The 24,783-nt window shown below is 39.0% G+C and overlaps 3 protein-coding genes across 4 annotated transcripts in view; 2 read left to right on the top strand and 1 right to left on the bottom strand.

Moving 5' to 3' along the window:
- The window catches only part of LOC134814109 (glyceraldehyde-3-phosphate dehydrogenase-like), a 91,982-nt gene that overhangs the window by 55,676 nt on the left and 11,523 nt on the right, over positions 1-24,783 (top strand). The window lies entirely within an intron of this gene.
- LOC134814399 (protein FAM241B-like) lies at positions 14,201-16,538 on the top strand. Its single transcript, XM_063822497.1, has 3 exons — positions 14,201-14,400; positions 14,574-14,659; positions 15,854-16,538. Exons 1-3 carry the CDS (start codon positions 14,248-14,250, stop codon positions 15,981-15,983), a joined length of 369 nt encoding a protein of 122 aa, XP_063678567.1. The 5' UTR covers positions 14,201-14,247; the 3' UTR covers positions 15,984-16,538.
- On the bottom strand, positions 20,915-22,091 carry LOC134814323 (uncharacterized). The gene is made up of 2 exons (XM_063822419.1): positions 21,605-22,091; positions 20,915-21,090 (listed from the first exon to the last, which is right to left on the bottom strand). The coding sequence occupies exons 1-2, from the start codon at positions 22,089-22,091 to the stop codon at positions 20,915-20,917; spliced, it is 663 nt and encodes a 220-aa protein (XP_063678489.1).

Raw genomic sequence — 24,783 nt, 5'->3', positions numbered from 1 at the left:
AATCGTAAGAATTGCCAAAAACGTAATACATTATTTGTTTTAAAGACCAGAGGGCCACACAAACGTGAAAGTTTTCATCAAATCTGAAATGAATCACATATTAAATTAACAAGTTCAATGTCCATATTTGATTAAAATAGAATTATCCACGATTGAAAACCACGCATTAATGATAAACTATTGCATTAAATAACTCTCCATATTCATCCAGCAAACCTACATATTACTTTGCATTTGCATTAACGCACGACATAAAATATAAATTCTCCTATGAATCAGGTGATCTAATTGGAAAGGGTCTTCTGGGGATAGAATTTGTAACGCGCGAATTGATATTTTGTTTCTTTCTTGCGCGCGCGCCACCGATATACAGTATTTGTAATTATATAAAGTTGAAAGTAAGAGCTGGAATATAATTTATTTGTAGCGCGATGCGTTACTGTGCCGCGCCGAGCTGCCATGAATTGACATCGTCAATTAAATAATTTATTAAATATGATAGGGGTTGTCTGATGTCTCACGTCGTGACCCTCATCGTCATTTCATTTAATAATAAGCAGCGGACCTACAACGTTAAGGTAAGATAGTGGAATCAAATATTAAATCGAAAATTACGGTCACCAAGATGCAGTTAGTCCTATTATATACGGCTCAAAAAAACCAAAGTCACGTGAAATTTTTGGGCGAGCGATTTAGTAAGAGCCAATCCCAATCCTAACCCTAACCGTAACCCCGAAGCTATCCATAATCTTAACCTCAACCCTAAATAATCCAATTCACGTTTTACTAGCCTGTCACGTGACCAAAACGATTTTTTGCCCATACCTCTCCAAGTCCAAGGAAGCATTTTAACCCTACTATACGTCATGGGGAGTGATTCGGAATCAGCGTCCAAAAATACACCGATCAAGATCACTTTCATGCCTAAAAGGGCGTTTTCACAAGAATTATCTTAAAATTTGGGCGAGCGATTTAGTAAGAGCGGTTGGGATTAGGGTTTATATAAAACCGTTTTGTACGGCTGCAAAACCAAAAAAACCAAAGTCACGTGAAATTTTTGGGCGAGCGATTTAGTAAAAGCGATTGTATACGCAGAGTTAGGCTTAACTTTAACGGGTGATACTCGTAAAATATTTGTTCCAACTCGGCGCGCGTCCTGGTAGGTTGTAAACCTACAAGGCCTAACTTTGGCTCCCCTTGTCCCGATAATAGTGTAGTAAAATCGGGAATCTGTATCACATATCATCATCTGCTGTTACTGTTGTAACCTTGTATATATTCGACTGAAATAGTATTATTAAATTTTCAGTTACTTTAAAATAATACATTTTGGTGACCATTTAAATCAAAATTCAGCCTGACTGCATTTTAGTATATATCCTGTCATCACTCCTGGAGTAATGGATATTATATGTTTATTTCAATAAATATAATAATCAATAAAACTGCATCTTGGTGACAGTTACCTGAGGACCTCAGGCTATCATGTTCATAAAATAGAGATTAAAATCAAGAGGCTTGCATATAATGAACATATTGACACGGGTGCAGAGTTGAGTCTGTACGGAACCTAGTAGTTTCAGATCCTTGTTTAACTTGCCGTACAGCAAGGTCATCCACTACTTTAGCCCGGCGAGGCACATAACTCCCTCTACAACTCCATGACAAATGTTTCATATATACTAGCCGAGTTCACAAGAATATATCCTTGTGTTTGAGAAGAGCTCGTTAGAACTGCTTCCTTTCCCTTCAGTATCCCACAGTCTCTCGAGTTTCGTAACTGCCAGAGAACTCTCTTAAACAATTACTAGACTCGGTGATTATAAATCAAGAGGCTTGCATATAATGAACATATTGACACGGGTGCAGAGTTGAGTCTGTACGGAACCTAGTAGTTTCAGATCCTTGTTTAACTTGCCGTACAGCAAGGTCATCCACTACTTTAGCCCGGCGAGGCACATAACTCCCTCTACAACTCCATGACAAATGTTTCATATATACTAGCCGAGTTCACAAGAATATATCCTTGTGTTTGAGAAGAGCTCGTTAGAACTGCTTCCTTTCCCTTCAGTATCCCACAGTCTCTCGAGTTTCGTAACTGCCAGAGAACTCTCTTAAACAATTACTAGACTCGGTGATTATAAATCAAGAGGCTTGCATATAATGAACATATTGACACGGGTGCAGAGTTGAGTCTGTACGGAACCTAGTAGTTTCAGATCCTTGTTTAACTTGCCGTACAGCAAGGTCATCCACTACTTTAGCCCGGCGAGGCACATAACTCCCTCTACAACTCCATGACAAATGTTTCATATATACTAGCCGAGTTCACAAGAATATATCCTTGTGTTTGAGAAGAGCTCGTTAGAACTGCTTCCTTTCCCTTCAGTATCCCACAGTCTCTCGAGTTTCGTAACTGCCAGAGAACTCTCTTAAACAATTACTAGACTCGGTGATTATAAATCAAGAGGCTTGCATATAATGAACATATTGACACGGGTGCAGAGTTGAGTCTGTACGGAACCTAGTAGTTTCAGATCCTTGTTTAACTTGCCGTACAGCAAGGTCATCCACTACTTCCAAGCAGCCAAAGATATGATGATTCAGATAAATTCTATGATACAAACAACCAGGAAGATGTCACCATAGCTAAATTCTCTTCAATACTTGAAGACTGTAAGCGTTACACAAAACAAGAACTAGCAAACTCAATCAGCAAACTTTTTCCTGAGAAAAATAAAAATTCTGCTTATCTGCCCGCTCTGTTTTGCAATATAGATGGGTTTGCTAGTAATTTTGACAGCTTTTTAATAGAACATAAGACCCTCCCGTGTAATTTTGATGTCATTGGATTGGCTGAGACCAACATCGATCCAAGCCAACAAGGCTTATACCAAATCCCCTCCTATACAACATTTTGTCAAGTACCATTCCCTGATAAGAAAAAAGGAACAGGAGTATCCTTATATGTCTCTGATCGCCTGAATGCTGTAGTAATCGAAAATCTATCTCACTGTACAAAAGATATTGAGTGCTTATTTGTTGAAATTACTCTTAGCTCGGGTGATAAACTGACATATGGGGTTGCTTATCGTCCTCCAAATGGCTGTAGTGAGACCTTTTGTCAAACTCTTGAGGATATATCTAAGCAGTTGGCTGGTAAAAAGTTCCATATTCTTGGCGATTTTAACTCTAACCTCCTCAATGTACAAACCTCCAGCCAGTTATTTGAGGACACGTTACTTCGTAACAATATGTATCCTACTATATCACTTGCTACCCACTTCCGTCCTAACTGTAAAAACTCATGTATTGACAATATCCTCACATCAGAGATAGATCATGTACTTCTCTCCGGTGTATTGAATGATAGGATTGGTGACCATGCCTTTATATTCACCTTCACGTCAATTCCTACCGAAAACAGTACTGAAAAACTTAAACATGTTCGCTACTATGGTTATTCAAGTTCCAAACTCACTAATTTTGTTAATGAACTCGAGGTGAAGGTGAATGACTTAACTCCCTCGGTAAACTTCAATGAGTTCTTGGACTGCTTCAATGAAACACTTGATAAACACTGTAAGCTTGATGTACCAAAAGTTACCAAAAGGACTCCCAAACTCAACCCGTGGATTACCGATGGAATCATTGTCTCAGTTGAAAGAAAACATGAACTCTGTAGAGACTGGTCAAGCACTGTAACAAATAGAAACCCTGAGGGTAATGTACTGCTCTATAAAGTCTTCAGTGACTACCGAAGAATGCTTAAAAGTATTATCAAGGTCGCCAAACGATCGTACTACTGCAATGAAATCCATAAAAATATAGAAAACAGCAAAAAAACGTGGCAGATAATCAATGAGCTCAGGGGCAAGAAAAAGAAGCAAACTAAGCCTCCCTTTATCATAAACAACGAACGAATCATGAATCGTAGAGTCATAGCCAATGGATTCAACTCTTACTTTGTTTCTATTGCCCCTAAGCTCAATGAAACACTTAGTAGCAGTGAGGCCTCTGGTTTACCAATTCTCCCTATAAAAACATTCTATGATTTCCTTGGAAAGACTAATGAAAAATCGATTATGTTAGAAGACTGTACACCTTATGAGATAACGGAAATAATAAAAGGATTTGAAAATGGAAAAGCAAGTGATATTCCTGTTAGTGTAATCAAAAGATCATCTCACGTAATTACACCGATCCTTAGTCGATACATCAACATCTTAATGTCTAATGGCACGTTCCCCAACGTTTTAAAGACTGGTAGAATAACTCCTGTATTTAAGAAGGGAAACCCTGAAGAGATAGAAAACTACCGCCCAATCTCTACTCTCTCTATATTTGGTAAAATCTTTGAAAAGATCATTTACTCAAGAATATATTCGTTTGCTAGCTCACAGGGTATAATATCTAAAACACAATTTGGCTTCAGGCAGTCACACTCTACTTCACATGCAGTTAATCACTCAGTAAACCTTATAACTGAATCTCTAAAACTTAAGCATCATGTCTTAGGCATATTCATAGACCTTAGCAAAGCTTTTGATACAATAGATCATGGTACATTACTTGTCAAATTACAGGGCTATGGGATACGTGGGGTGGCAAATGATCTTATAAAAAGTTACTTAACAAATAGATCACAATATACTGAAGTTGTTGGTGAGAAATCTGACGCCTTGAAAATACAGTTTGGAGTCCCTCAGGGTTCGATTCTTGGACCTCTCTTATTTCTCCTATATATTAATGATATCGCCAACAGCTCCAGTTTGGGATCATTTGTCACCTTCGCTGATGACACCAATATATTTGTGACTGGGAAATCCAAAAAGGAGGCATATATGCGTGGTAATTCTCTTTTAGCTAGTTTATATTCCTACATGCGAGCAAACAAACTCCATGTCAACTTGTCTAAATGCTGTTTCATTCACTTTAAACCAGCATCGTCCTCCCAGACTGACAATAATTCTGAATATACTCTAACCATTGATAACTTTCCAATAAAACAAGTTGCATCTGCTAAGTTTCTGGGAGTCGTCATCGATGAAAAGCTAACCTGGGAAGAACATATAAAATCACTTAGGCGTTCTCTCAGCCATGCAACATCAACTCTCTGCCGCCTACGCTGCTCCCTCCCAGATTTCTTACACCGCCAGTTGTATTACACTCTATTTGAATCACACCTCTCCTATTGTATCACGGTTTGGGGTGGGGCAGCCAAAACTCGTATAAGTTCTGTATTCAAAGCACAAAAATATTGTCTCAGGGTACTGTTTGGCGACAGGGAGGCATACCTAGATAAATTTAAGACCTGTGCTCGTGCTCGACCGTTTGGCAACCAAAATCTGAACAAAAAATTTTTCTTGAAAGAGCACACGAAACCTTTGTTCAAGGAACACGGAATACTTGCCGTCCAAAACCTGTACACTTACCATTGTTTCCTTGAGCTCTATAAAATCATGAAATTCCGTGCTCCGATTTCCCTCCATGAAAATTTCACCTGCTCAAGTAGGAAACCCACCCTTATACTAAGCCAAGCAGACCCCCCTGACAACTTCAATAGCAGAACGACTCGTATTTGGAACGTAATTGTGCCTAAGCTTGGTATACGTGACTACTGTCTAAGTGTGGCCTGCCTGAAGTCTAGGATGAAGCAATCACTGCTCGTCAACCAGCATAACCATGCTGATCTTGATTGGACAAACAAAGATTTCGAATGCTCTAATCTAAATTTTGACATTAAGTCTACCCTAGGGTCCACACATCCAAAATGATTATCTTGAAATTGAAAATTAGCTGGGTGTGCATTTTCCTTAGTCTTACTAACGTGTGTGAGCGCAGTGTAGTGAGAAAGTGTTTTTAACAGATTTATTATTAGACTTAGGATTATGATTTTTAATATATTACATTGATATAAGATTTATTTTTGATAGGTACTTAATAAAGTTGATGAATTTCCCTCCCTATTAAAATTTTTAACCCATTTAGTGAAAATTGATAAACGAAGATCTAGATATTGATACATATTATAACCAACATTGCTTATATTCTGCCTTGTAAACAAAGAGCAAATCTTCTTAATGCCTTCTTCCTGTCCTAAAACTAAAACTTCATCCTATTAAAGTAAAGGCCAGTTGTTACCACAAGCTATTATACCGTCCCTCTCAAAAACATGCCTCAGCCTCCATCAAAAACAATTTTAGTTTTCAGTCCTTCTAGTTTCCAAAAATCTACCGAGCTAGTGTTCTGGTGTGCACAAAAGCCCCTAAGCCCGTGCATTCCTTGCCCCCGCTAGCTGCCAGTCCTTGACAAACTTCCAATAGCAAAGATCAACTAGTCATTCACAAATTGAGCACTATACAATTTTAATTGTTTTAAATATTTGACTTTGTAAAATGAGCTAAAACATTGATTTATTAGTTTCATTGATTTATTAGTTTCATTGACTTTAGCCCGGCGAGGCACATAACTCCCTCTACAACTCCATGACAAATGTTTCATATATACTAGCCGAGTTCACAAGAATATATCCTTGTGTTTGAGAAGAGCTCGTTAGAACTGCTTCCTTTCCCTTCAGTATCCCACAGTCTCTCGAGTTTCGTAACTGCCAGAGAACTCTCTTAAACAATTACTAGACTCGGTGATTATAAATCAAGAGGCTTGCATATAATGAACATATTGACACGGGTGCAGAGTTGAGTCTGTACGGAACCTAGTAGTTTCAGATCCTTGTTTAACTTGCCGTACAGCAAGGTCATCCACTACTTTAGCCCGGCGAGGCACATAACTCCCTCTACAACTCCATGACAAATGTTTCATATATACTAGCCGAGTTCACAAGAATATATCCTTGTGTTTGAGAAGAGCTCGTTAGAACTGCTTCCTTTCCCTTCAGTATCCCACAGTCTCTCGAGTTTCGTAACTGCCAGAGAACTCTCTTAAACAATTACTAGACTCGGTGATTATAAATCAAGAGGCTTGCATATAATGAACATATTGACACGGGTGCAGAGTTGAGTCTGTACGGAACCTAGTAGTTTCAGATCCTTGTTTAACTTGCCGTACAGCAAGGTCATCCACTACTTTAGCCCGGCGAGGCACATAACTCCCTCTACAACTCCATGACAAATGTTTCATATATACTAGCCGAGTTCACAAGAATATATCCTTGTGTTTGAGAAGAGCTCGTTAGAACTGCTTCCTTTCCCTTCAGTATCCCACAGTCTCTCGAGTTAGGCGGAATAGAGATTAGGCGGAATGACAGGCTGAGCGCGGCCCAGTAAAGTGACAGTTACCCTTGACGGATGTTACTCGTCAAAATTTCTTCGAAGTAGCGCGCGCCGCTTTCTTCTCGATGGCAAGTGCTACGCCGGGCCAGACCATTAACAATGGTCAACAGTTATCCTCGTAATATTGCGGAGCGTTCAATATAACGTCAGCAATTTTAGACGAGTAACATCCGTCAATGTTTCTGATAGAGGGGAGTAATATCTATCAGCTGCTTTTGTGCTTTTGGTCCCATAGACCATAAAATATTACTAAAAAAATAATCTTGGACCTGGAAAAATCGTCAAAAAATGAGGGCGCGTGCGGACCTTGTACTGGCGATAATTTAGGCTAAGAACAATATTTTTCCATGGGACCAAAAGAAAACAACAATTTCAAGAAAACAACAATTCCAAGAAAACATATTTCTATTTTTTTTTCATCAAAAAATGTTCTCTAACCCCCCCCCCCCTTAATGCAAAGCCCATAATTTTTCGCCAGCCCACCAATAGATAATACTCACCTTTAAGTGGCATTTTATTTTCTTGATTTACACAACATTATTATTAGTCATAAATTTAAGCATAATATAGTGTAGAGTTTCTGTTACAACAAGACTGCAATCCTTAGTAACAACACTTCACTTCCCCCAACAATTTGTATCTGGTCAAAGTAAGAACCTTATCTCCAAAAACTTATCTTGACTAACGTTTCGGTGTGTGCAAAAGCTTTTAGTCCCGCACATTCCTTTGCTCTGTTAGTTGCCTGTCCGTTTTCGACCCAATTAGCAGTCAAGGACAGAAAGTCATACATTAAATGAGCATTATATTTTCATTGTTATATATTTGTTGATTCTGTAAAATGTACTGAAATTGAATTTCTTGTTTCATTGAATTTCTTGTTTCATTGTTTCTAGCAAAGTAAGATTTCAAGAAAATTAGCAAATCTAGGAACAAGTCATTCAAGTTACAACTAAGTTTATTCAAAAATAGTCTGCTTGCGCTAAAAACTCTTTCTGATTCCACAGAAGTAGGGAGTACGACAAACGATGCATGACATATTTCTTTGATATTGTCAGTTTCTTGCTTATTAGTCGTGAATAGACCAATCTCCCGAGCGATAGTTCCTTTCCATGCTTTAGTTTAACAACTTTTTGCATAATGTTGTTCTTGACCGGAGATTTTCTAACCTTAGCTACTACAGGATGAATAGTAGCAGAGAGTATGGGTCAGTTACAATATCTGAAAATGTTATTCAGTAAATATTAGATGTTCCCTTAATATTACAAGCACCATGCTCAAAAAATGGGTGTGGTAAAACCTATTTTAACAGCGTGACTATTTATCAAATACAAGCGCGCTAGCTGCAGTGGCGAAACTTTGCTTGTTGGCGCCCCCCGCTCAGTGACGAAAAGCGCCCCCCTAAAATTTTTTGTCCCTAAAAAAAAAAAAAAAAAAAAAAAAAGGTCGGGTACTTTTTTCTCGCCCCCCTACAGCTTTTTGCGCCCCCTGAAGCAAAAAAGGGTACCCCAAATATTTTTTTCGCGTCGGCCGAATGCTAAATTGGACAGGGAAATACACAAACAAGGCGTTTTTTCAGTGAAAGGGCCTAAAATTCAGGAAAATTGCGCCCCCCTTATACGGCGCCCCCCCGCACAGCGGGGTCTGCGGGGCCCTAAGTTACGCCACTGGCTAGCTGCTAGCATACTTGTATCATTTAATTTTAAATCAAATTTATTTCGGATATATATTTATTGATTATGTATTGAATTGGTGATAAATAATAAAATTGTCTTTTCTCAAAAAAATTGTCTTTTATTAATCTAAGACTAAAACTTACAATAGTTTACCACTGCACTAACCACCAAATTGAAGTATATACATCGAAATTTCGGAAATACCTGAGAGAAATTGCAAGCGTGCTCCACAACTTGAGCATTATGCTAGCACCATCTGTTTTAATGGCCACGATGTCATCACATGTTAGGTTTTACTCCAACATTCGTTGCACGACTAATAAAACCAAGGTGTCTGCCTTCTGTGAGCTCTAGATTCTGATCATCCCTAGGTTATTTTTTTATTAAGAGAGGCTGGGCCAAGATAGCCCACGAGAGGATAGCATTGAGATGCTCTGCCTACCTCTGGGGTGTGGCAACCCTGGGGAAGGTTGCCGGTGAAATCAGAGTGAACGGTGGAGGATGGTGTAATAAGTGATATGAGTCAAAATGATACGCTTAAGTGCCAGCTGGGTTTGGAAAAGTAAAACGAGACGAAATAGCATATATAATAAGATAATACTTTAAGTCACCCCGGTCTGATCCAGCTCTTCCGGCACAATTAAGCGTTTGGTGTGGTTTGCAAAATTGACAATTGTGGTGATGTGTTGGTTGTCGAATATGTCATTGACAGAGAGGTAGTAGTCCTGGAAATATTGAACTCTAATTTGGGCAATAGCCGGACACTGTCCGGGGAAGTGTGAGACAGTTTCCTCCCGTCGCCGCACATAGGACAAGCACTGGTGTTTGATTTGCAAATGGTGTGAAGGTGTTTATTTAGGCCGCAGTGACCCGTGATGAGGTGAACTGCAGTTCTGTAATCTTGTCTGTTGTTGCTGAGTGTAGTGTTGAGGTTTTTGATGATTTTGGCATGCTTGTGGCCGAGTGTCAGTTTGGTGTGTCTGGGACCGTCAGTTAACCAAGTTTCCTGATTTAGTCTGTTGACTTTGTTGTCGATTTGACGCTTGATGTAGGATTGTGGAATTGGACACTTCAAAGTGGATTCACTGACTGTACCAAGCTTGGCCAGCTCATCTGCTTTTTCGTTCCCCCACAATCCGATGTGTGCTGCAATCCATCGTATCTCTAGCGTGTTGTTGGATCCGAGTGAATTAAGAGAGTCGCAACAATCTCTTGTAGTTCTACTCCGCGTTGAAAGTGCAGAGAGAGCTTGAATAGATGATAGACTGTCAGACCATATGATGATATGTGTGTTGGTATATGTAGATAGATATTTGCAAGCTTCAATGATGCCGGTGAGCTCTGTTTGGTAAACAGTGCAATAATCAGGGAGCTTGAATGATCTTTCTTCAAGGATCGTGTTATTATTGTCAGTTGTGATGATGTAGCCAGCCCCGCTTCCAGAGTCAGTGAGTGACCCGTCAGGTGATCGTTTCACTGGTAATATTGCCGATGGTGTTTTGAAGTGAGTTTCTATATTCCGTGTTATCAGCACCAGGAGTTGTGACGGTGAAGTGCCGTCCCAGCATCATGGTAGGTATTGTTAGGTCTCTCGTTGCTCTAGGTGGGATCTAATGAGATCTGCCATGAATTGTTTGTTGATAGTTGTATGATTTTTGATAGTTCCCTTCCTGAAGGCGATAGTTTCAAGAGTGAGGCTGCCGTATGCTTGTAGCCTGGCTGCGCCCTTTGCTGCTAAAGTAAAACAAAGTATTTTATTTATTAGCAGTGCAATCAATTCATATGATATAATTATAAGAATATAATAGTAAATATAGATATATATACCCATATATAATAGAATATAAATAGCTTCGCCTTGCAGGAACAGTATGATGTCGGGAGTGTCAGTGAGGTGATTCAGTGCGATAAAGGGTGTGCTTGGCATGGCACCAGACATCATTCTGAGTGCCAGTGCCTGTACACGTTTGAGTTTCTTCGCGTTCTAGTCCGTTTGCCCACATATACATCCAGAAAGTTTTATATTTCCTCCCAGATGCGTTTTTTTCTAAATTCTGTGGCCCGCTCGCTTCGCTTGCAAGTTTGGGGGGGGGGGGGGGCTGTCGGCGAGCGAAGCGAGTCGACATGTCCAATCCAGCTGCGAAGCGAGCAAGCTGTGGCAGGGGTCCAGGGGCGGAGCCCCTTGACGCGGGCTAGGGGGCGCAGCCCCCGGAAATTTTTTGCGAAATAGGGTGTTTTAGACGGCAATTGGCATTAAAGAAATTTGTAGGACAGCAATAAACTGGGATTGAAAAGAATCAAGTACTCACGTAAATTTGGTTACTTCACAACAGCAATCTGCATTCTCCAATCAGAATATTTCACTGTGTTCCAAAACTGACGGGATGTTCCTCTTTGATTTTTATACAATCGAAACATTTTCTTCAAAAATTTCCTCAATTAATTTGTCTTTATTCCAAAAAATTATTTCGAAATTTAGGAGTAACTTCTCAAAAATTTCCTCTTTTTCTCCCGTTTTTCCTCCCAAAAAAAAAAATTTCCTCCCAGGCTGCCTGGCAAGATGGCGTGTTTCTGGATGTGGGTCCGTTTGAGTAGCCCTGATCCATATACTACAGCAATAGAATAGGATTGGGCGGATGACAGCAGTGAACATCCATTTGCATGTTTTAGGGCTCATACCCCATGTGGGGCCGACAGCTCTTCGACATTGCATGAGGGATGCCGTGGCTTTTTTTGTGGTGTTGGTGATATGTTCGTTGAAGTTAAGTTTGCTGTCCAAGGTCACTCCTAGAAATTTAGCAGACTTAGACAGACCTATAATGTTGTTGCCAACTGTTATAGGTCTTAGAGTCCACTTACTATTCCAGGTAAACATGACTATCTGCGTTTTGAGGGCGCTAATAGATAGCTCCTTGGTTCTGCACCAGTTCTCTATCGTTTTAATAGTTTTGCATGTTCGGTCCCAGATGATGTCTAAATCATCCCCTTCCGCTAGAGACAACAGATCATCCACAAAGGCTTGCAGGTAACCCGGTATGTCTTTTGCAGTTAAGGTAAGGAGATCATCGACTACCAGGTTCCAGAGGAAAGGAGAGAGAATGCCTCCTTGGGGGCAACCCCTCCTGATCCGTACCCTTCTCGACTTATCCTTATGATTTAGTGTGATGAATCGATTGGTTACCATATTGATGATCCACTGTGCTGTAGCCAAGTCTACTTTCGTAGCCTTGACTCATTGACTGCTTCAGAGATAGCCTTGAACGAGACATTGTCGAAGGCGCCCTCTATATCAAGAAAGACGCCCAGAACATATCCCTTCTTGGCTATTCTGCGCTCAATGGTGTGGGTAACTTTATGAAGTGCCGCTTCTGTGGAGCAGCCCTTCTTAAAGCCGAATTGTCGTTTGTTTATGTCATTAGCTATGTTGAGGTCATGTTGCATATGCCATAAGATCACCTTCTCCTGTAACTTTAACATCACAGGCGAAAGAGTGATCGTTCGAAATGACTTAGCTTTGTTGTAGTCGGTTTAACCGGCTTAGGGAGGAAGATTCCAAGGGAATCCCTCCACAAAGTTGGGATGTGTTGTGTTTCATGGTTGATGAAGTCAGTGCCAGAAAAATGTACATAACAGTGAGATATCGTTTGTTTCCTCCTGTCCATTAGTCAGTGTTTCAGTGCAAACCGCTCCCCACCTTCCTTCCACCACATTCTCTTTTTTCTCTTCATTCCAAAACTCGTTAACTTTGGCTCTGATTGTAGTATGCGAAGTATGAGTAACATTCAACTTCTGCTGCATTGAGCTTCTGATAAAACTGCTTGTTGAAATCTAGTTGAATGAGAAACGATCCTTTGCAGCGAGTTCAGCCACAACTGAAACTGACCCGAAAAGTTACCGGGCAATTCTGAAAACTTCTGAAAAATTTGTAAGAATTTGAAGAAATATCTTTCTGTACTCACTATACTGATTAAGGGGTCGTTCACATATTACGTAATCAGTTGAGGGGGGGGGGGGGGTTTCCAAATTATTACGCCAGTGTAATTTTGTCACAATAGCTGTGTATAAAACTGATTACGAAGGGGGGAGGTAAAATTTGTTCAAAAAGTGATTATGTAATATGTGAACGACCCATAATGACGAACACACCCCTTAGGTTTTTAGTAAGGATAACATCATGATCGAAATAACGTCTTCAATAAAAGAAACATTCTCATATATAAAAGAAACTATACCAGAAGAAGTGTTCCTAAAACTTTGCACTAAGGTAGGTTCTAGCTACCCTGCTGAAGGAATCACACCAGAAGAAATATCCCGTCTCTCTACTAGTCTGGGAGACGAGGAACTTTGCAAGAGAGCTGTGGATACCATATACTACCTCTTCAGCAAGGTTTCCTACGCTACCACTAAACCCAGTGCAGTCAAGTCCTTCCTTGCTCTGTATATTGGTGAAGCACATGCAAACACTTTCTCAGAGAGCTGGGGTGCGCATGCTTTGGATATAGTTGCACGCCTGAAGTCATCCTCCTCTATTAACACAAAAGTGTGCAAGTTGGCGTGGGACAGTTCGGTTTCTATTTCAAGAGATGATTGTGCAAAGTTGAGAAACACTGAAGCTGTACTGCAGGTTGAGGTCGATGGCAAAACAAAGAATGTCTTGTTTGATTTTGAGAGTTTGACGGAGTTTTATTCTGAGCTGGAGAGGATACAATTAGCAATAGATAACTTGGCATAAGACAGAGTTTCGAATAATTGCTTATTAGCAATTATTAGCAGAAATACAAACATCACGATTATATGTTTGATAATCATAGTGATTGAGTGTTTTTATTTTTCGTTACCACTGATGCTCAGCAGCTAGTGGCGCCCCCCTCACAATTGCTAAATATCTTGAAATCTTAGTGCTGACCATCTGATTTATGATAATTTGTATTATTCTTATTTTAATATTTTGTAACAGTGATAAATTGATGTTTGTAACTGTATTGTTTGTGTTAAAAAATAACTACTGTTTTCCAGCTCGAATTCAAATTCTTCTTTACCATAATATCTGGATAAGTGATTGATATTCACTATAATTGTGCTGTATTGATTTTATTTATTTTTTATTTATTTACAGACTAAATGATTTATCTGTAACTAGAATATAAATCTTGATTTAATTAATAATCTCTACGTCATCATGTCCAATGTGCATAGTAGTGTTTTATCTGACTCTATAACAACCTGCCCAGCTATGTAAAAGCGGCTACACATTATCTTCATACCAATCTCAACTAAAAGCAATGGCGGTTATAATCAATGGAGAGGTAGTTTCAGACGACGACCCGCGTGCAGTGCGTTACAGATCACGCGGATCTGTACACCGCAATAATAACCCTGCCCCTGCTCCACCAATGAACAGAACAGCTTCCCTTGGATCAGAAGTTCAGGGTGATGTGAGTTTATATTTTAACCTCTAGCTTTTAACCTAATTAATTAGAACCTCTAGCTTTTAACCTAATTAATTAGAATTTAACTTGCGATAAGTATGATCTATTGTGCGCTATATTTTCAAAATAAAACTGGGCTTATCACGTCACAGAGAAGCAAAATAATGCCCGTATTTTAGGCTCGACCACAGAACAATCTAGGACTACCAGAACCCTTGTTCCAGTTTAATCAACGCTTGGAACTTGCTGGAGTACCAAAGATAAGGTATGTTAAAGAAACGCAAATTTTAGTTCTTGCTAGAAGGTTGAAAAACTCTATATAATAATAATGTAGCTTGCTATCTGCTCAGACGCGAAAAGCTGGCTTCAAAATTTCGATCTTTTAATGTAATTCTATTGTAGTTTCCAACCTCGAAATTAGCTTTTTGCGGCTGCGCTGTAGTATCCTATTGTTTGTACTACTACTAACACTACAGTACTACTAGTGTTAATACAGTAACACTACTACTACTACTAGTGTTACTACTGTAACACTACTACTACTAGTGTTACTACTGTAACACTACTACTACTAGTGTTACTACTGTAACAATACTACTACTAGTGTTACTACTGTAACACTACTACTACTAGTGTTACTACTGTTACACTACTACTACTAGTGTTACTACTGTAACACTACTACTACTAGTGTTACTACTGTTACACCACTACTACTAGTGTTACTACTGTACTAACACTACTACTACTAGTGTTACTACTGTTACACTACTACTACTAGTGTTACTACTGTAACACTACTACTACTAGTGTTACAACTGTAACACTACTACTACTAGTGTTACTACTGTAACACTACTACTACTAGTGTTACTACTGTAACACTACTACTACTAGTGTTACTACTGTTACACTACTACTACTAGTGTTACTACTGTTACACTACTACTACTAGTGTTACTACTGTAACACTACTACTACTAGTGTTACTACTGTTACACTACTACTACTAGTGTTACTACTGTAACACTACTACTACTAACTTGTTACTACTGTTACACTACTACTACTAGTGTTACTACTGTTACACTACTACTACTAGTGTTACTACTTTAACACCATTACTACTAGTGTTACTACTGTAACACTACTACTACTAGTGTTACTACTGTTACACTACTACTACTAGTGTTACTACTGTAACACTACTACTACTAGTGTTACTACTGTTACACTACTACTACTAGTGTTAATACTGTAACACTACTACTACTAGTGTTACTACTGTAACACTACTACTACTAGTGTTACTACTGTAACACTACTACTACTACTAGTGTTACTACTGTTACACTACTACTACTAGTGTTACTACTGTAACACTACTACTACTAGTGTTACTACTGTAACACCACTACTATTACTAGTGTTACTACTGTAACACTGCACTCCCTGGCAGGTTGTCTCCCCAGATGGTTATAGAACCTGTAATGTTAGTCCTCTGTTTGGTTGCTGGTCTAATATTTGGGTTACAGGGCGCTCTATTTGTGGCTCTTATGTTCGCTTTCATGATGTACAACAACAGATGATGGAAACAAGAGACCAACAATCTCCTGAATACTACAGATTACTACTATTATTGATAACTACTATTGTTGTTTGCTGATTAGTTGTAGCCCTGTTTTATTTTTAGAAGGGGTTTCTACTTACTTAACTTTAAATGTAAATGAAAGCCGGAAGGGTATAGCTTGAGCAAATTTATGAATTTGTTCCAGATAAATAATGTATGACGTACATTGTACATAGTTAATCAAATTCTAGATAATATAAATAACCCGAATAAGCCAAAGTTTGACTGTCTTGACTCTTGTGACGACTTACGTTAGTTATTAAAACTGTGACCAATGAGCTTGGCGTCATCACTGATACTTAATCAAATTATACGTAATCAGATAGTAAACGAATACGTAAATTCAAATAACTTAAGTATCACTCTAGCAGCACACACAGTGCAGGCCAAGCCTTTGCAATTTTATTTCAACTGTTACTATACAGTGCTAGTGACATTTTGCTTTCACTTGCCAATTTTATTGGATGTACTAGAATTGGTAAGATATTAGATAATAAATAATTTTCAGTTAAGGTTTAAGGCCTAAATCAACAATTGCCACCCACAATAAGGTCAAAATGCGATTCTGTATCGATTCCGAAAATTTCAAACAAAAATATTGAAAACTGATTGAGTTATTTCAATTTTGATACATACATGTTACATGTTACATGGCGAGATCTCCATCCAAAAGGATTAGTCTGCGTCGACTGCGTCATTACTTTGTATTATACAACTTCGGCGGGTAACATTTCTCCATCCCTTTCGGTCTGCAGCTAATCTTCTCATACAATCAATCGTGAGTCCATTACGATCCAATCTCTGCTCAGCATCCTCAATGAATACATCATTTAAGCTCTTCCTAGGCCTGCCTCTTGATCTCTTCCCATGCTTGGGTTTCCATTCAAGTAAATAGTTGGGCAACCGATCTTCAGGCATTCTACTGACATGTCCAAACCAACGCAGCCGTTTTGTTGTTATTATGTCAGCAAGGGCAGTTATCGATGCCCTTCTTAAAACATCCTCATTACTTACTCGATGGAACCACCTCACTCTCAGGATTCTTCTTAAGCAGTACTGATGGAAAGACTCCAATCTTCTTGTCTGCACTTGAGTCGTGTTCCATATCTCACATCCATAGGTCAGAATGGTAAGAACAGCTGCGATGTAGATTCGCACTTTGTTGTTAATGCTTATGTTCTTATTCTTCCAAATGTTGTTGAGTTGGTTAAAAGCTCCGGTTGCTTTTCCAATCCTGACACTTATTTCTTTATCAATCTTGCCATCTGATGTAATTTTGGCACCCAAATAAGTGAATTGAGTGACCTGCTTTGCAGAGTTTCCATCGACAGTTATATCTATGGTCCTATTCTCTGGGAGTGGGTGCTGCGATGTATCTTTCCCAATGACCATGATCTCTGTTTTCTTTGCGTTCATTTTTAAACCCCCAAGTCCACAGTATTTCGCAATATTGTCCGTAGTTTCTTGCAGTCCTTCAACAGTGTCATCCATTCCTGCGATGTCATCAGCATAGTCAAGATCAATGACACATTTTTCCGGTTGTCTGGAACTTTGTCTGTACTGAAGTGTAAAACCACGGGATATATTCTTAAACTTCTCTGCAAGTTCTAATCCCCAGTTAAGTACAAGATTAAAAATAGGGGGCCCTTGCACATCACCTTGTCCAGTCCCCGAATCGACATCAAACCATCTTGTCAATTCTCCATTGACACGAACTGCACTTTCAGTTGCTCTAAAGAACGCTTTGAAAACATTGATATATTTTGTCGGAAGACCATAATGTTCAAAAGCTTTCCAAATAAAGTCACGATTGATTGAATCAAAAGCAGCTTTAAAATCAATAAAGTTTATGTACAAAGGGACGTTGAATTCTATACAATTGTGTATTATACAATGAAGTGAGTACAGCTGATCTATACAAGAACGGTTTCTCCTGAAACCACACTGATTCTCTCTGAGTAATAAAAGTGAATTTTGATAAGTTCACTTTTATTTTGCGAATATTGTGGACCGATATATAATATGGGCAATTTTGTTAATTCTTGGCGGTCTATTCGCTTTAGTATCCACATTTCAACAGATATTACGCTATAGATCACAGAGATTATGTAGTTTAGGCTAACCTTTCATATAAAGTTGGTCTCATTCGAAAATATTTATATAATTTGACAAATTTAAATGATTCAAAAGCTAACAAATTTGGTGCTTATGTCCAAATATGGGCATACCTCTTTTTTGGCTCATACCTTAGCCATTTTTGTTTAATCTGGATTTTGGGCTATTGAGTTGATTTGGCATGATTGGGCATGTGTGCACCACAGGCACCAGTGGCAGTTTGGGGTCCTCCTCAAACGTTTGGTGAGCCCTAGTTTGATGGTCAACTGGCTATTTCGAAAACAAGTTTCGCAAGCAAATTAGGGTGAACCCCGTTAATAAGCAATAAATCAGGGACCGGTTGTCGGTTGATAATCGAGCAATTAAACAATTTCGATGGCAATTCTTAATCCGAAAACTTAGCCCACATCCAGAAAGTTTGATAATTCCTTTGAACATCCTCCCACCCTGTATTATTTACCGTAGTTATAAATTTATGCTTTATATGGATAAATTTAAAAGATAAATCGATCTAAGGTAAACTAAATAACCACCAACCAACATGTACAAGTAAAATCTTAAACACCGTTTTTCTTTTCAAATGCTAATTTTATGCTAATTTTGAAGATTATATTAAAGTTGAATCTGTTAAAATGGTATACAGAAAATTGAATTTGTTGTCTATTGTTGATCATAATAAAAATAAAATAGCACACCTGTGATTTTTACTGATTATTGAACTACATACATACATACATGTGTTACACTACTACTACTACTAGTGCCACATGAAGAGGTCTCCAGTCTCCTGCATCACACACATCCCTTGTACGCCGTACGGTGTAACACTAACAGGTTCCTCCATTCCACTCGGTTCAGAGCTAACTGTCGTACTGCATCTCGGCTGATGTTGTCAACACCTGTAAAGCTAGCAGCATCCTCGAGTACACATGCCATCCAGCCTATGTGGATCTTGGTAAGTGTTTTTATACTTCTACTGTTCCATATCTTCCAGAGCTGGTGGAACGCGCCATTGGCACGCTGGATCCTGATGTAAAGATCTCGGTCGATAGTACCATTCCCACTGATGTAGTAATGTTGGCACCCAGATATACAAAGTTACTGGCCTGTTCAACAGGTTCCCCCTCCACTGTCAACTCAATAGTGTCTCCTTCGGTTTAGGGTCGCTGGGACGCACATTTACTGACAACCATACACTGTGTCTTTTTGGTGTTGACCTTCAACCCAGCATAAGTGCTGTAGTGAGCGATAAGGTCGGTGGATTCTTGCAACCCGCCTTCAATATTATCCATCACTGCCATATCATCGGCATAGTCAGTGTCCATAACAACTTTTTCCTCTGCACCCTTTAATTCCTTTTGCAAGATAGCCTGTGACTAATTGCCTTGTTAACCTCAGCTAATAAGGTTCCGAATTTTAGACAGAAATTGAATATGGGAGGACCCTGGATGTATCCCTGGCCAGTGTCCGAGTTGACAGAGAACCAATCAGACATTTCACCATTAACCCTAACAGCACTCATGGTTCCGTTGAAAAATGCCTGGAAGATTCTGACATACTTCTCAGGAAGCCCATAGTGTCTCATGCTCGACCATATATATAAACTCTCTTCTGATGGAATCAAATGCAGCCTTAAAATCAATGAAGTTAACATAATATAATGGGATGTTAAACTCAATACAGTTATGAATAATGGTGCGGATTGAATAAATTTGATCAATACAAGAGCGGTTCCGTCTGAACCACACTGATTCTCCCTAAGAAGACACTCCAATCTCTTTAGAATAATCATTTGGAGAATCTTAGATGACGTCGCCCTCAGGGTTATTCCCTATTATTACTGCAGTATGAAGTGTATCCCTTCTTTCCAATAACCACTTCTTTCCAATAACCACTACCTATTAACCCTTTCAGCCAGTCATCAGGTATCACCTCTTCTTCCCATACCTTCTGAAACAATAGCTCAAGCTGACCAACAAGAGCGTATCCGCCATACTTTAGTTGCTCGTTAGTTATCTCATCAACCATTGCAGTCTTGTAGTTCTTAAGTTTCTTCAGAGCATATCTAATCATGTCTCTAGTAGGTGGTCCATCCTAACAGGAAAGGTAATCAAAGCTCGGTTATGAAGGCACACTATCGAGGTCATCTAGGTTAGCAACCGATAATGGGGGGTTAAGAAGCTCCGTAAAGTGCTCCTTCCACCGTTCCTTCTGGATCTGTGTAATAATCTTTATCTTTATCTTTATCTCTAACAGTCATGGTCTTCAATTCCTTTTGCAAGATAGCCCGTGACTAATCGCCTTGTTAACCTCAGCTAATAAGGTTCCGAAGTTTAGACAGAAATTGAATATGGGAGGACCCTGGATGTATCCCTGGCCAGTGCCCGAGTTGACAGAGAACCAATCAGACATTTCACCATTAACCCTAACAGCACTCATGGTTCCGTTGAAAAATGCCTGGAAGATTCTGACATACTTCTCAGGAAGCCCATAGTGTCTCATGCTCGACCATATTTAAACTCTCTTCTGATGGAATCAAATGTAGCCTTAAAATCAATGAACTTAACATATAATGGAATGTTAAACTCAATACAGTTATGAATAATGGTGCGGATTGAATAAATTTGATCAATGCAAGAGCGGTTCCGTTTGAACCCACGCTGATTCTCCCTAAGAAGACACTCTCTTTAGAATAATCATTTGGAGAATCTTAGATGACGTCGCCCTGCAGTATGAAGTGTCTCCCTTCTTTCCAATAACCACTAAAATGGGGGGTTAAGAAGCTCCGAAAAGAGCTCCTTCTACCGTTCCTTCTGGATCTGTGGATCCGTAATCATCTTTATCTCTAACAGTCATGGTCTGTTTTTTCTTCCCTTTCCCAGAGATCTTCTTGATCTTATCCCAGACTTCCCGTTGTTGACCATTCTTCGACGCCTCCTCTAGATCAGTTGCTACTCTAATGGGCCAGTTGTTGTGTCGATTTTAGAGCTTTTTTAAACTAGTTTGTTAAGCTTAGAATAGTAAGAGGCAGGGTCCCTCCGTTTAAACCTTTCCCGTTGAACCAGCAGGTCCTTGGTGTTTTGAGAAAGGTGCCGGTCCTTGACCTTCCGGGATCGTTTTCCAAGCACTTACATCGAGACATCATGATCAGTAACTGTCTGCTTGAAACAAGCACTTACATCGAGACATCATGATCAGTAACTGTCTGCTTGAAACAAGCACTTACATCGAGACATCATGATCAGTAACTGTCTGCTTGCACTTACATCGAGACATCATGATCAGTAACTGTCTGCTTGACATCATGATCAGTAACTGTCTGCTTGACATCATGATCAGTAACTGTCTGCTTGAAATTATCCCACATATCCTCATGGACCACGATTGTCTGGCTAATGAGTCATGGTTGACCAATTTAACAAGTTATTTGATTCACAGTTAAACCGTTGGGGGACCGCCATGTACCCTTGTGGATGTCTCTATGCTGGAACAGAGTTCCACCAATAACAAGTTGATTAGCTGCACAGAAATCTATGCGTCTAGTCCCATTGTCGCTCCATGAACTATGGAGAGATTCCCCACCAATGACTCCCTCGAATCCATATCTGTTTGAGGTAACGTTTCCGTTGAAGTCATTCAGTAACAGTTTTAGATCATGTAGGGGCAGTTCACCAAACATGTTACATGTCTGACAAAACGTTATGAAAAGGTCTTTCTCACTGTCATCTGCACCGTCAATCGGAGCATAGGCTACAACTACAGAGATGTTGAGGTGTTTGCTGTGTAACCTTGCTGTCAGGACCCGCTCAGATCTAGGTGTGTACGAGATAAGGGAGTTCCTTACTTTTTTGGAAAGAAATATGCCAACCCCTTGTCTCTTAATACCATCTGCCCTACCAGAGTGAATTAGTAAACTACCATTATCTAGCAGGGTAGTTCCAGATCCTGGCATATGGGTTTCTGTAACCCCTAAAAGGTCAAGACTGTATTCATCAATGTTCTGACTGAGTTGATAAGGTTGTGAAGATGAGCTGACTAGGGATAAAATATTCCAAAATATAAAGAATTCTTGCTGTAGTGCATAGGGTTAGATTTGCTGTAGTCGGTGTCAACGTGAGTGATCTGTTGACTAATAACTCTGTTGTTATAACGAGAATCCCCACTTCTCATCAGGCCACTGCACTGGATCCCTAGGGCTTTGCCCAGTTGCCGTCATCCTGGCCAAACATAGCGTCCTTGAGTTTTATGTGATGATTCTTTAGCGATTTGGTACCGATAGGTGGAGGAGTTGCTGGCCCCTCGCACCCGGTAAATGGCGGGTTGCATAGAGCAACATATCGTATCAGTATTATATAATATATAATATACACATACTGATTATTAATAACTAAATAAAACTTTTCCTCACTTACCGTTCATCAGAGTTTGTTCTATACTAATTATGCAAGATATTACTTGTTATGCAAGATATTAATTGTGTGTAATTTCCGAACGGCTTAATCAAGAAAACGGTAAGAATATAATATAGAATTGCTATAGAACTGCTTTCTTTAAAACCACGACCGATTTGAAAACCTTAATCATTTGGCTTCGTCAGAGTTTTGTCGGCACTATACCGAAAAAACCAGTCACATAACTCTTACCGTTGTCTTAATTAAACTGCTCAGAAATTACCTACAGACAGACAGACACAGTGACACACATTTTGGGATTATTAGTATTGATTCCGAAGAATATTCAATATGAAAATTCTAGAATAATGAACATTCTAGAATGTAGTATGAGCAGGTGGTGTGTAACGCATTATAACAGCATTATCCCCCTCTCTAAGTTATAATAACATTACACCCATCTCTAAGTTAGACAGCTCACCAAATATCCCTCCTCTTCAGTAAGTTTGTTCTGTCTAATTCTATTTGATACCTAGTACAGGGTATAGAACATTCTGGACAATATCCCGAACAATCTCATTAGTGGCCCCAAGTCACTAGTCATTGAAAACACCTGAGTTACTTTAGAAGTGACCTCAGTAATCTTGTATACTGTTTTGTTGGATGTTCTAGAACGTTCCAGATCTAGTTTCCTTGCTTGGTTGTACCACCAATTGTGTTAGTACTCAAAAGTGTTTTGTAATATTATAGGATAATCGTTGTGACGGTGGAAGGTTCTCCATCCTATGAGAATACCACTTACTGAGCTGTCATTTCTAGATTGCGATCAGTTGCTTACGTTCTTTTTGGTAGTGTGCCAACATTTTGAAGCTTATCTTCGCAAACTATGCGATCTTATAGGCCGGGTTACACTAGTTTCTACATATTTTCAAAATCACGCACAGAATACAGAAAATAGGGCAGATGGTGTGGTTTTGCTTTGTGGATACCGCCCCCAACATTGCCTCTAGTGTTGAACTGTTGGTTCCTTACTGTATCATTGTAGGTAATAGGATTATTCATATTTTTCAAAAGTGGATAATGGCTCAATATTTATTAATTATAATCAACTATCAGTATAATTATAATCTCTTTTTCCTCTCCATTGAATGGCCAGTAATTATACGAATATTTCTGTTATCTTGATATCAGGTTACATTCTTGTTGGGGGTTAAATTGAATGAGTTTGTTGTACAGCTTTACAGCAAGGAAGTCCCAGGTTGCATTTTTACTCTCTGTGTGTAGTTTGCACTTTCCTTTACTTGATAGTTCGGTTTTAAAGTGTAGTGAGTGTTTAAAGGTTATTACATGTTATTACATGTTATTACATATTATTACATGTTATTACATGTTATTACATGTTATTACATGTTATTACATGTTATTACATGTTATTACATGTTATTACATGTTATTACATGTTATTACATGTTATTACATGTTATTACATGTTATTACATGTTATTACATGTTATTACATGTTATTACATGTTATTACATGTTATTACATGTTATTTGGTGTGGTCAGAGGAACTGTCTTTACACTTAAATGTTTGGTTAAGTGAAATAGGGCTGGTGAAATAGGGCTGGTACAGTCTAATATAGGGTGTAGATAGGCCAGTGTAACATTTCTTATCAGCTTAAACCTGTTTATCAGTGTGTGAGTTTACATTAAACTAGCTGTTAGACATTACTTTAAACACGGTTAAATTTAAATATGGTATAATATTACGGGTGCTTTAATAATGACTGTTCATTTCGTCGTGTGTCACCAGATTATAGTTCGTTCCTGACCGCTTTGTTTGGAGCGTCTAGTGCAGTGTATATAGAGGTGTACTATAATATTGGGTACCTCCCCAGTCCCCACCACTATCTATTGTTCTGTAGATGTGAGTGGTTGGGGGGGGGGGGGGGGGGGTACAATATGGAACCGTATTATTATTATTATTACTATTACCGTATTATCCTCACGGGACTGCTGTGACATATTATATTGGTGGAGCCTATAATATTCAGTATTATACTCAGTCAGTATAAGTTATATATTATAATCTCTAATCTGTGCTTGTTTGTATGTTGTGACTTACCTAATGTCTCACCAAGTGACATGAGGTACAGGCTACTTTACCTGAATTATAGTGTCCTAAATCTCTGCGACACAAGTTTCGGTTGTGTCAGATTTAAAACATTGCCCACTGAACAGCTGAACCATCT

This window comes from Bolinopsis microptera, chromosome 4, assembly GCF_026151205.1.
Source record: "Bolinopsis microptera isolate Bmic1 chromosome 4, MBARI_Bmic_1.0, whole genome shotgun sequence".
Lineage (NCBI taxonomy): Eukaryota > Metazoa > Ctenophora > Tentaculata > Lobata > Bolinopsidae > Bolinopsis > Bolinopsis microptera.
The sequence above is the reverse complement of the archived record's forward strand: the minus strand, read 5'-3'. Positions and strand labels throughout refer to the sequence as shown.